At 42.9% G+C, this 13,557-nt stretch overlaps 2 protein-coding genes across 5 annotated transcripts in view; both read right to left on the bottom strand.

Annotated features, from left to right (window-relative positions):
- ino80 (INO80 complex ATPase subunit) overlaps positions 1–3,416 on the bottom strand; it is a 55,205-nt gene extending 51,789 nt beyond the window's left edge. For 3 of the 4 annotated variants that reach the window (XM_033649156.2, XM_033649158.2, XM_033649157.2), the window contains exons 1-3: positions 3,270–3,416; positions 767–832; positions 219–410 (exon numbers count right to left, since the gene is read on the bottom strand). In XM_033649156.2, the coding sequence (XP_033505047.1) occupies positions 219–370 (152 nt within the window). In that variant the 5' untranslated portion in view covers positions 371–410; positions 767–832; positions 3,270–3,416. The remainder of the gene's footprint in view (positions 1–218; positions 411–766; positions 833–3,269) is intronic. The other variant, XM_033649160.2, reaches the window with a different exon arrangement.
- Positions 3,417–5,270: 1,854 nt separating this feature from the next.
- vps18 (VPS18 core subunit of CORVET and HOPS complexes) lies at positions 5,271–13,439 on the bottom strand. Its single transcript, XM_033649052.2, has 9 exons — positions 13,023–13,439; positions 12,735–12,876; positions 12,453–12,544; positions 11,049–11,299; positions 9,364–9,717; positions 7,974–9,236; positions 7,612–7,821; positions 6,525–6,761; positions 5,271–6,410 (listed from the first exon to the last, which is right to left on the bottom strand). The coding sequence occupies exons 1-9, from the start codon at positions 13,123–13,125 to the stop codon at positions 6,114–6,116; spliced, it is 2,949 nt and encodes a 982-aa protein (XP_033504943.1). The 5' UTR covers positions 13,126–13,439; the 3' UTR covers positions 5,271–6,113.
- Positions 13,440–13,557: the final 118 nt, after the last annotated feature.

The following is a 13,557-nucleotide window of genomic DNA, read 5'->3' as shown; positions in this document are numbered from 1 at the left end:
GACAAGAGTGCAAGTGAAATAAAGTCTTTGCTTCCTGCACTGTTGGTCTACCGATAGGATGGAAGATTGCAACAATCCACACAAGTGTTTTAAAGCAGAAAACTGCATTTAAAGAACTGATCTCTAAATCCAAGCATGAGCTTTCTTGAAACTGCAGCACCTCCTGAAACTGATCCTAGAAAGTGTAAAGTGTGTGCCCAACTCCACTTTGCCTGCACCTGGTTATGTCTCCGTTGAAGATGGCGGCTGTCTGGCGCAGGAAGCTGTCCAACCTCAGGGATCTTTCCAAGCGCTGCAGGTAGAGAGGTTTGGCCAGGCCAGAGCTCCCCGATGCCCCGGCCTCGAGTCGGCCACCCTGCACCGACGCCATGCTGCACAGACACCTCTGCCCAGCAGGGCAGCAACTTTTACTGAAGAGAGAGAAGTAAGAGAGGAGATAAATAGAAAGAAACAGTTAGGCAGATGGTTCAAGGTCAGAATGAGCAACACAGGACTCCCTACTAACTGTGGGATGAGTAGGCTCTGCTGGGTTGTTTAATTCAGCTGAACCTCAGCAAAAACTGGAGGTTTTGGTTTTATTTTCTGGGATGTGGGAGATATCCTGGTTCAACTCTGCTAAATCACTGCCAGCGTCTCAATCTTTGTCATGGTAACAACATGACTATTTGGTCCAAATATCAGACAACTCTACTCCAATGGCTATGCAGTCAGTATGGTACCAGCAGGTACTTCACTGAGCGAAACACAGTATAAACACTGGACCTACCTTCTCAGTATGGGATGCCATTGTTCTTGATTCCAACATTAATGATCAAACAATGGTGGAAATCCCCTACAAAAGAAGAAGCCAGTCAAACACATGACAATAATAAAGTGTCAGAAAGTTAGTGCTCTTTCACATTTTGTGTTCTCTGCAATACTGACAATATAAGTGCTTGTGATTTTCGAGGAACTTTTCCACAATAAAATATTTTGTTTACAAATGCCAAAAATAAATAAAACAGAGAAAACAACAGCTCCTGCAACGTAACTATGTATATTAATACTAGATTATTTCTCTATCATGTTAATAATGTAAAAACTTAATTGAGTAATATGCATGTCTTGGATCAGCTCTACCTTTTAAAAAAAGTTATTTTCACATCAGTCGCTTCAGTTTATTAATAGGACTGATTTGGGATGGTAACAGTTAATCTATGATGGATTAATCGATCAATTGATAGGCTGTGCAATGCTGTCAGAGTATATGTGTTGTGTTGGTGTGAGCTTTGATTGTGGAAAAAAAGCATTTGGTGTTGTTTGGTATAGCAAAGTTTTTTATGTTTATAAAAAAATCACAATTAGGGTTGCAGCGATATACCGGTTTAAAGGTACACCCTGATATAAGTGATGATGGTTATCATACTGTGTACATTTGCTTATCAACGATATTACAAGAAAAATGCAACTGGACGGAGAATCACTCCTTTATTTTAGTTATTGTCAAAGAGGAGGCTTTTTAAAAATACTATAAAACTTCAATTAAACTCCCAGTCCCTTTTACCAGCCCTGTGTGGCTACACATTTTGACAAATAAATGCCTGTCACAATTAGAGGCCTGGTCTGGTTGCCAAGCAGTTTATTTATTTTATAGAAGTTCTTCACTTGTATAAAACTGTTTTGATGGCTACCTCAAATTATGCGTCCATTCCTCCATTACCCTGTAAGTTATTCATATTCCTTTAGTCCGTAGGGGTCCTCAGATCAAAAGAATCAAAAAGGTTTTTCATAAATATTAATCCAAGTTGTGAGAATTGTTTTAGCAGGATAAAGTGGTGTGTCGGTGTGCCAGGTGCCGTAATCCTCAAGTGCTGTAACTCTCTCTGAGGCGTCTGTCGGAGCTACGCTATATGAACGGTTCATAGCTGAAATGTTACCTGAAGACTAATTTTTGAACAAGTAATATTCATACTGGTTTAATAAGTAATTTGACTGCATTTCCTTTTCTTTGCTGAGCCACAGTTTTGTGTGAAAGGGATTAAAGGCCTGTCCCAAATATAGGCCTGTTGATTTCAGTGACTTAAGCAAATAATTAATTGGAGTTTTATGGATCTCTATTAACAAAATGGTTTCAAATTACACAATGAAGTAAAAAAACAAAAATAACTCTTCCTTTTTTATTCCTTCAAGGGTCACTCTGACTGTTAATAATACAAATTCTGTATTACTGTGATACCTTGAAACCCTGATATTTTCTGAAGGTTATCATACCATGAAAATATCATGCTGTTGCAACCTTATTCACAGTTGATCCAGGAGAGTGCTTACAATTTGCAACCCTGGGACAGACTGTATGAATTAATATAAATGTGACTTATCCAAATATTAATATTGTCTAAAATAACATTGAATTTCTAAGTGTGCTAGTGATTGTTTTGGCAGTGACGCCTGTGTGGTCAACTTAAATCCGTTGTGCTCTGTAATTACTAACTTACTCATTACATATTCACTTTACTTTCTGTGACAAGTTCACAGAGGATGACAAGGACTAAAACCAAGCAGGAGTTTGTTCCTCTATTTTAAATAAAGAATAACTAAGAGGTGTATTATTAAAAATAACATATATCTTCATATACTAGCGGTAGTTATATTATGATTAGCTAGCTAGCAAATCCAAGCTAGCGTTAGCCGGGGGTTGCTAGCTAACCTTGGATGGTGAACTGGGCTCTAGCTTGTAGGCTAACGACCGTTAGCTGGCTAAGCACAAGCAGCGTTGCCTCCGATCAATGATAGTAAAGGGTCAAGGTGCTTGTATGCACACACGCTGACAGCTTACTGGTTTCAGTAAACCACACCACAAATATTAATTAGTAGTTTTTTTCCTAAACACCTAGCATTTGCGGAGGCTAACTCCTTGCTATCTGGAGTCTAATGTAGCTTTTCATCCTAAACGTTAGCTTATCAAACACTGAGCGTTTTGACACACACGTCCTCTCACACCATTAATATGAAGTATTCAAATCGGCCCTGTCTCTTTAAGGCCACCACCTCCCTGCCTAAACATTGTATTAACATAGATATCGGTTTAATGGCATTTCTTAAACTAAGCTAGTCGCGATGCGGCGACAGCACAAGGCCCGCCGCCCGCGCCTCTCGTACCCCTGTTGCGGACACGAGCAGGGACTCGGTTGCCTGGTGAACGAATGATCCCCATGTTTTAATTCTTTCTCCCTCCCGGCCATCTTCCCCCATTGCTCCTTCGCCATAACAACCACCATGGAGTCTCTCACCTCGGCCCCGTGTCCCCCTTTTCGCCTCTCTCTCCGCTGCTGCCGACTCGCGGTTCTCTGACTCCAAAATGGCGGTTTGAGGCGCCGAGCGAGTCTGTGAGCTTTGAGTCGGCAGCAACAGCAGAGAGGCGGCCACTTTCTGTTACTGAGAGAGCAGAGACACGACGCCATGGCGAGGGTACAGCAAGGAGCAGGCGTTTTAATCAATCGCAGAGAGAGGGACGCTCGGCCGTTGGCGTCTCCGAGGGCATAACCGTGACCAGAAAACCAAGCGGCATCCATGGCTAATTTCCTCAGGTGCATGTCCACCTTATATGTCGTTTTTGGCCGTATATACACAACTTGTACAAATATATCGATTAAATGCCGATGTCGATTAATAGAGTCTGACAACTGCGAAGATTACCGAGCTGCGTTGACGTCATCACACGGGAACTCCGTTTTAGGTATGGTGAGGCAGTTTGGATAACCACTTCAAAATGTGGAAACTGCAAGATTATTCTCTGATGTCAAGTGTTGACATTGACCTCCAGCAAATATACAATGTTAATACTTATATTCATGTATAAATATACTAACATTTATATTATTAATGAGTGATACACACAGTTTAATCATGGTGCTGGAGAGTGGTGTAGTGGTAACTGAGGAGGGTGTACTACAAGATAGAAGGGTAGGTTACAGAGAAGGAAGTGGGTATACTCTCCTATATATTCCAATGGCTTTTCGGCTGACAGGTAGGTGCACTCTAAATGGACATTAAAAGAGGTGGGTATACCCCATATATCCAAGTATACCCTCCACTGAGGCTGCTAGCAGAGGTAAGACCAACTCATTGTTTTGCAAGTCTCAAGTCTTTGCGCTCAAGTCCCAAGTCAAGACAGGCAAGTCCCAGTCAGGTCCAAAGTCAAGCCCCAAGTCCTAAAATCAGCACTGTCCACACCCAAGAAATAAAATGTTTACACACATCCTAATGCCTATTGTTCTGCAAGTCACAAGTGAGTCTCAAGTCAAGACAGGCAAATCCCCAGTTAAGTCCGAAGTCAAGCCCCAAGTCTTTAACTTTGAGGTCCTAAATTAGTCATAATGTAATTAAGCAATATTACACAAGAGAGAGTGCTGTTGTACTGTATGTCAGCACGGCTGCGATTCGGTGGTAGGCACAAGGCCACAGGATGAGTGCTGCAGATAATCACAGCCGCCATTTTAACACAGGTCATTTTAACGACAGAGCAGTAACTGATTGAATTTACAAAAGTCATAAAAGCTCGAGACCTTCAGGTACAGAGCTACTTTGTGCTGTGTTGACAGATGCAAATACTCACTGTCATAACTAAAATTTGAAGCTGCAGATTGGAATGCCAGAGAAGTACAACATTTGAAATACTGAATGACTACATTTTGGAGTTTTGGACCCATTTGTCTTTACAACGTCTGGGTTATTAAAGCAATGGCAGTAGAGCAGCAACAATTAATCAAAACTAATCATGCTAATATTAATCATACTAAATGTTAAAACAACTTTGTTGGAAGTTGTTACGTCTTCATCTGTCATTTTCAACCCATGTTTTGCACTCAACTATTCGTTTTTTGTTGACCACCTGTAGTGTTTGCCAATGAAATTATCTTAGGTATAATTATTTCCAGCTGGTGCTCAGTCATGTAACGCTGGTTCGCTATAGTTCTCTCCTGGAACTTGATTGGATGATGTGGGATTGGTTCAAACAAAGTGGATCTGGAGAATTAAGTGTCGACTTGCTGGGAATGAACAGCATTCGTTGATTCAGGAAATGAATTGGTTCATGACACACTCTTTGGATCTCTGGGCTTAGGGGGAGGCATCAAGTATTTTTAAGTCAAAAGGCTCAAGTCCAAGTGAAGCCACAAGTCACTGGGACTGAGAAACTACGATGAAGCATATTGATTTCTCTCAGTACAGCTGATGGTTCATTTGTTAAATATTTATTACACTTTAAACAACCAGAAGAATCAGTCCATCCATGCTGACAAGCTTTAATGTTCCATGATTGATTTGCAAAACATGAATATATGACATAACAGTTTGATAATCTATCCCACAGTAACTGTAAGATGGACGCAGCTGTAGAGCGGAGGGTTGAACTGAGGAGAAGCACATATTGTAATGTAAATGCAGGTTATGTTTTCAGTAGACCAGGGGCGTAAGTAGGGAGTAGGGGGGTCGTCTGCCAGAGAATTTTGAGCATCACTTAATTTCCTTCGTCTGGTGAAATTCTATGCACCAATTTGTGCATTTTCTGCCTTAATTTACAGTGTAAATGTCTTTAATTTTGTCAAAATAAAACTCCTCTGCTACTTTCATCTCTTTATTGCAGTTCTAAATATGGCGGGGAATGTGCCCCCTGTATCCCCCCTGATTTTTTACCCCTATGCAACAGACAAAACAAGCATGACATTATGTAGTTAATAGATGTTTAGTGCAGTTATGTCTGATTCTAGCTTTTGAATACTTTCTGCCATTATAATCAGAGGTTCAGGCACATTGTATGCACTGTACAGCCCTGGCAATATTTTACATCCTCTTGTATCCGTGCCAACAATGTCCACCTTTAACTAGACGCTTCGATACAAAGTGCAAAGGTCTTCGAATCAGCTTCAAATACTGCCAACAAAATAAGTGTATTCTGTAGAGAACAACTGAAGCTGATATCAGCAGGAGGCACTACCAACAGGCAATCAGGTGAATGTCTGTATCCACTGAATGGGTCAGTCCTTAAGATGGTGCAGTTTCACTGACATACAAGATGGCGGGCTGTCGTGTCTTTTCACATTAAGAGAAGAAGAAGAAGAAGTAGGAGGTCTCATTCACAGCCAGCTGGATTTCTCCTCCTCAAATTTCAGCGGATCAATAAAAGGCTTGTCGATGGACTTGATCATCAGTTCGCCGCAGTACACACATTCAGACGCAATGATGTCATCAATGTCTGATTTTATCTGCTCGCGGCTCGTGCCCGCGCTGCCCTTTCCCAGGCTGGCAGTGTCTCCTTCGTCCTTGGGGGCCGGGCGGTGACGTGACTTGGAGGATTGCGTGGTTGCAGCCAGCTTTTTCTGCAGCTCCTCCAGACGACTCTGCTTATAGGGCGTCAGGTGAGGGGTTATTTCCTGGAAGATTGAAGAAAGCAAGTTTCAAACATGATCATTTTTACTAAAATAGAAAAAAAAAATAAAAGTAGAGAACACCGAAACAGCAGTATGGAAGCAGCCTTTGAGAGTTACCTGGAACAGGCAGTCGTAGTGGAACATGTGTCCACACAGGAACAGATAGAAGGGCCTGTTGAGCAATGGGAAGTCACAAGCAGCACATTTTTCTTGGGAGTCCACTACGCCATATTTGTTCCTCATTTCCTGGATGTCTTCTCTGATGCGTTTGGCGCTCTCCGTGGCCTCCTCCATTTCCTGCTTCAGCTCCTCGATGTGCTGGTTGTACTCCTCCAGGGAGCTGCAGATGGCCTCCTGAGAAACCAGAATCAACGGAGGATAAGGTGCATTAGTTTGAAGCAATTTACAATATTTTGTGTACTGAGCATACGGCATCTATCATTATTTAAACACTCAGTATGTAATTTTCGGCTGCTGGGGGTTTCTTAATCAAAACAACAGTCAGTTTCTTACACTTAGGATTCCTTCTGTGTTGATTGTTCAGGAGGTTTTTAGCGGGAGATGCGGGGAGGCAACAATGGTTTGAGTTGAAGGTGTGAGAAAGAATAGTATCAGTAACATTGTTAACACTGCGCTACATTACAGAGAAATACAAACCGTACTAATGAACCTTCATTAATATAGGCCTATATTTTATCTCCAAGTGCACGTCACACACTGAGCGAGCCGCCTGTTAATGACGCTGTGGGCTAATGGGCATGTAGCTACTTCCATGTTTCAGATGATACGTCATGTTTGTAGTCGACCAATGAAGATGAGTTTACATATCACCTTGGGTTCGTCCTTCACCTTCTCAAAATGATCCCACACTTTGGATTTCCTGCCCGACATGTTATTAACTAGCCTGTGGAATAACCGCAGGTACCAGCCCTGGAGATTAACCTGACTCCTGTCTGACTGCTGAGCGTGGACACTTCCTGTGTCTGTCCTTTCACATTAAACTCACACATGGTCCAGTCATATAGGTTTGGATTTATTTTGACAAAGCGCAGCTCCTGATAGAGTTTCACAGGTTTTCTTTCTGCGACTGAGCAACCAATGAAATCTTGTCGACTAACATTTGGTTGACTATTAGGGGGCAGGCCTAGTATGGAATGGAATGGAAAAATAATGAAATCAAGAACATAAAAACTTTGTCGCAGACCTTAAAATGGTCAATGGTGACAAAGTCTGGGAAGAAGGGCAGGATGTCTTCAATCTTGAGCAGGTTGCAGCTGGACAGACAGTTCATGGCTTTCTTTACATCTTTCTCCTCCTGAACAACATGCCGGGCGATCTTCAGCCAGAGCTTTTTCCTCAGCTCCTCGTCATCTTCAGGCAGGTCTGCACATGACTTAGCCAAGTCTACATCTACCTATGGATGATAAACACATTGCAAGTTGGTCAAATTCTGATGTAAGGTAACAGGAATTCTTGACAAGAATCTGGGTAATTATTTATACGCAATTATAAAAATACAGACACCATAGTTGCATGATTTGAATATGTTTTGTGTATAACACTTACTTGTAAAGCAAGATCCACTGCCTCCTCATACAATTCCATAATCCTATAAACCAGCACACAGGCCCGCAGGTAGCCATTTTCTGCACACAGCCTGAGGGCGTACTTCAAGTCATAGTGGATCTCTGAGGCGTGAGTACCTGCCTGCTCCAGGTACCACAGCAGAGAGTCCGGCTTATACTTGGCGTAGAGCGACAGCAGGTAGTTATGGATGGCCTCCTCTGTCACGGTCAGCTCGTACACACAGAACTCCATGTAGCGGATGGTTTCACTGATCTGCTGGGTGCTGCCCATCTGGCTGTAGTTCATCAGAGCTGGGATGAGCTTCTTCGGGTCCAGCCGCTTGCCCATCTGAATCCACGCATCTACCACTTTTTTGGGAATGTGCTGCATGAGGACAGGGGAGAACTTGTAAAAAAGCTTCTCATCACAGTGCTTGGAGAGCACATCCAGAGCGTCGCTAAATTTGTCGTGTTGGCAGTAGTGGGATATCACTCTCTCGTAGTCTTGCATGACGACTGAGAAGTAAACCATGTCGTCCACGTTGCCGTGGCTGGCCAGCAGGTCGTAGATGGTGCTGCGGTTGTTGAAGAGGCACTCCTTGTGCTTGGAGCTGCCGAGGAATTGGCGGAACTCATCGCGGGTCTCCTTGAAGATGACGGTGTTGCCGTCGACTTCCAGCTGGCCGAGCCTGTTCAGGTAGAGCTCAGTTAGCCAGGTGACCAGCAAGGTGATCTGCGTTCTCTCACTCTGTTTCAAATTATTCAGTTTCTTCAATAAGAACTCCTTTAGGGCTTCCTCTTGTTTGGCTTCAATGAACTTAAGTGCTATCTCTTCAAAGTAGTTTTGCGTCAGAGCGTAGCACTTGGCACTCTCAATGTATCGCTTGTTCTGGAAGCAGTGCTCGGCCTCCTTGGCCAGCACCATGTCCATGCATTCAGGCCGGTCACGGCAGTACTCCTTGGCCAGATCAAACTTAGTCATGCTCATGTACATCTGCCAGACGTCCCTGGCCTCGCGCTGAATGTGGTACCGGAACACTGCCTTCTCGGTGTAGATCCACACCAACCCACCAACAGGGTCCTTAATCATCCTCTTAAGGGTGCCAAACTTATCTGGGAACACATCCTCATATACCACCTGTCCATTCAGAGTGCAGATGGCCTTAACACGGTCATGGAGCAGCAGCAGGAAGTGGAACTGTGTCAGCACGATGGAGATGGGCTTGTTGAGGCTAATGTCAATGTCCGGGGTGTACTCCCACACCTGTTTGATCGCAGGGGAGGAGAAGAACATACGTAAAACATAAAGTTAAGAAAAAAAAAGGTGAATGTGGTTTGTTGAGCTGTTGAAGACCCATTGAAAGCAAACAATCTCACACACAGACATTTACCTGCACGTCACTCAGCAGGGAATCAGGCCTGACATAGTCCAGCTGACCATAAAGAACTCCATTACCCATCATCCAGGCGAACGCCTTGGGGGAGGTCCTGAGCTTCGAGGTGTAGAAGGTGATCTCACTGTAGCCCATGTTGGCAGGGAACTCCTGGAAACTGGGCAGCAGGTCCTGGTTCTGGCTAAAGATGGAGCTGAAGCCTTGCTGCTCGGACCCCTCGGCCACCTTCCCTACAAATTGGAAGAGGCGTTTGCGGGTGGTGGCGATGATGAAGTATTTGTTCTCCAGGCCCCGCTCCACCTCCAGGCAGCAGACTGGTGCCGGCCGCCCATCCTCCTCGAGGAAGTGGACCTGTGTCGGGAAGAGAATACTGTATTAAGGACACGCTATTAGGGATGTACTGATATACTGGCTGATCGGTAACAGACCATATTTGCCTTGTTTACTGCCATCGACCTACAGGCAAATAAGATGACACTCAGGGATGGCAGTGTCCGATATTTGAACAAAGATCTTCTCTAAGACTCCTTCAGGATGAAATGATGCAGTGAACCAACTGTCAATGTGTCAAGGACCCTATTTTCTCACGGATAATGCTACATTGTTAACAACTAGGCTGTGCTGACACTTGCAGGAGGAGAGCTAGTTAACTTTAGCTTTTAGTAGCTGATGGCTGGAACTAACAGCTAACCCAATTTGCATTGAGTTACATTATGATGTGTTCAAGCTCAATGCAGTAAAAATTAGTATTGGGTGAAGGTAAATTATAACGTTCTCATGATGTGTTCAGTGTAATCTTGTAAAATTTTGTTTTGGGCAAGAACCTTGAATAAATACAGTTGTTTAAAGGAGAAATTTCTGTTTTTTACAGAAATATAAAATAGATATTTGAGAGAAAGTTCTGATATATTTCATACCACAAAAAGGCTTCTAAAATAATAATATATCTTTTTTAAAAAGATGTTAAGCATGTGAAAGCAGGTTATATTCAAGGTTGTTTCATAATGTGTAAGAATGAATTTGTGTTTATTAAAAGGTAATGAATGAATTTAAAACAGCTATTTTTATAATGAACATTTCTTTATCTCCCTGGCACAACAAGAGGGAATTTTCAGTAACAAAAACAAAATAAACAACAAGTCAAATTGTTATTTTAAACATTAGTATCAGCCGAGAATTTCACAATCAGTAGAACCCTGATTATTGTTTAGATGCAGACCAAGAGGAAGAAACAAAATCTGTAGTTCAGTGTCTTCTACAGTAGTATAGACCAGTGGTTCCCAACTGGTCCAGCCCCGGGGCCCTGACTTCTCCTTAGTCTTAGTCCCTTAGTCTCCTTAGTTCAAGCTTCACACAATTTAATACATGGAGCGTCATACTTGTGTTTGGCCGTGTCGTCAAGCTAGTTTGCTGACGCTGTCAAGAAGCTGTCCATCAGTCACTCACTCTACAGCAGGAAATGGTACTAAAAAGTAAAAGCTCTGCGCCCAGATTCACTTCACTTAAAAATAAAGTGTGTTTTTTACAAACTTGACACATTAAGAGTCACTTGCAGTCCATTCAGAATTGACCATGACCCACCAGTTAGGAACTTCTACTACAGACCATCCAAACAGTACTACCAAACATAGCAAGAAATAAGTAACACACTACATATAACAGATGACCACACATGCTCTGACCTGTCTGAAGTACTGATCTGGGTTGGTGTTGAACAGGCTGCCCTCAGTTGCAGAGATCTCAGCCTCGAAGATGATGCCTTGACTGGTGCCAACCAGGATGGGCCCTGTGCTGGTCTCATTGCCCAGCAGCTTGTTCCAGCCCACGCTCTCGATGAGGTGGCCCCTCCAGCGGGACAGACTGCGCACCTTCTGCGTGTTCCTGTTGAGGTACAGACACTCGCTGGTGCTCAGGCAGATCAGCAGATGGGAACCTGCAGTGGGAAAATACGGAGGAGGAGACAGCTGCTGCCGTTAGTAAGTCATTACCATGACGGTGCCACAGTTGTCTTGTAAATGATGTAGTAGTGTAGGGTGTTTGAAGTGTTTTGCACTAGAGTTTTACATTAATTCAAGCTAAGCTATAATGAGTTTTGTGGCTGGAAATATCCATGTCATTGTACCTCATGAGTTACGACACAATAGTCAATAAATGTTCTGTGAACAATATACAGCATGCTGGTGGGATGTACAATGACTTGCAGCAGCTCAAAATACAGTCCACTGGAGAAAGAAAGCAGTGTTAACAATGCACGCGTCATCAAAATAAACAATCTGTGCATTCCAATACCCACACTACCAGACTATACAGGACGCCAGGAGAGGAATAAGTATGTATATCTTATCTTACATCCCAATACATAGTATATCAAATGCAGTATGCCAAAAATACCAGGATGTTCTACTACAGTACATCCGGTCTGATTGTGCAGTATGCAAGGCAGCATCCTTTTCTGACCCACAGTCCTCTGCGCAGTGGACGATACATTACATCGACTGAGCTGCAAACAACTGACAGCTGTTTGAGGGCTGACTGACAGCTGTCAGAAGTCCCAGTGATGGATGACAGCACATTCAAGTAACCGATGACCAGTTGAATAGTAATAATACGGACATTAATTGTTAAAGTAAACAAAATAATCATAAATATCACAAACAACAAAACGATATAACTATAAAATAACAACGACAGAGTCGCAAATATACTATGTTAGAATCTACAATCTGTGCAGTCCTAACTTTGAAGTTAAACTACACACATCACAAAGTATCAACAGCAGAGCTCTCTGGGCTGATCTTTGTTTCTGGGGAACTCAGTAGGTGACGTTTATTTTATCTCCAATGTCACGGATGTAAAAGCAAGAGGGTCAAAGTTCAGTGCGTGTTATGAGACAGTAGTATGTCCTGGTTGTGTGCATACTGCATGCAACAGTACATACTTTTTAAAAGCAGCTGCAGTACATACTAGAAGTGAAAATAAAAACTATACAATGCGGAACGCACCCAGTATGTTTGTGAGTTGTCTCATTATGGCCTATGTATATAATGTCAAAGGAGAATCTGAATAAGTTTTGAGGTTTTACTCACCAGTGGGGTCCAAGAACAGTCTGTGCACTTTACTTTCATCTTTCCTTCCTAATTCAATCTGATTAGGCTGATCTGGTTTGGCCAAGTCAATCCTGCACAGACAAGAACATAAAGCATTATCATCAGCTGCATTATCAACTCTTTCAGATGCTCCCATAAACAACAACAGATGAGTACTAATCACAAAGACGAGCCATTAATTTAACTAATCCACTCAGGACAACATAAACACTGGTGACTATTAACACAGTGATTAAAGGTGCTTATGACAGTGTTGTTTGCCTCAGCAGCGTGTCCTTCCCCAGACTCATGCATAGCTGATTGTTGCAGACTGCGAGATGGTTAATCTTCTCAGGCGGTGTAAAGTCAATCCTCTGCTTGTTGAATATCGGCTTCTCTTCCTCCAGTCTCACATTCACAAAACCTGAAGTGAGGGAACAGGTGCAGCGTCATGTCAGTGAGAGCACCGAGTCAACAAAATGACTGCAACACTTAGATGTGTGCTTTAAAGTCATTATATAGCAGCCTCACATGTAGCTAGCTAGCATCTCCATAGAGAGGGCGACCTACCTGAGTGTGCTATCCCGATGTTGGCAGTTGACAAGCGGCTGTGCTGCTGCGCACTCTGCCTGGTGATCTGCGAGTCCTCGTACTCGTCAAGAATTGAAGCCATGTTTAAAAGTACCGTATTTCACCTTATTCCACTGCCCGTTAACGAATCCTCTACAGATATAATGACTGGCGAAGAAACAATATTACAACGACATGGCTAACTAGCTAGCTAACGTTAGCTAACACAACTTCCAACCGTTACAGGCGCGCGAGCATATTTCCTCTTCTTCGCGTGCGTCTGAATTAAGATGTGGAAGATAATATCTTACACGGCAGTACACATGTAAAGGAATAAAATATATCTTCAATCATTCATGCTGTCATAATCGATAGCTTAGCTTCCGACTACACAACACAGGGTGGACACGGATAATCAGGTGACACACGGAGTCATGTGATCACATTTGGAGTAGTGCTTCTCTCTGACGCTGGGGGGCGCAGTGAGTCCAAACTTCACAGTGAACCATGGAGTGAATGGATTGTTATTGTTTGT

The sequence above is a fragment of the Epinephelus lanceolatus genome, chromosome 13 (assembly GCF_041903045.1).
Source record: "Epinephelus lanceolatus isolate andai-2023 chromosome 13, ASM4190304v1, whole genome shotgun sequence".
Taxonomy (NCBI): domain Eukaryota; kingdom Metazoa; phylum Chordata; class Actinopteri; order Perciformes; family Serranidae; genus Epinephelus; species Epinephelus lanceolatus.
Note: the sequence above shows the minus strand (reverse complement) of the source record. Positions and strands in the feature narration are given on the sequence as shown.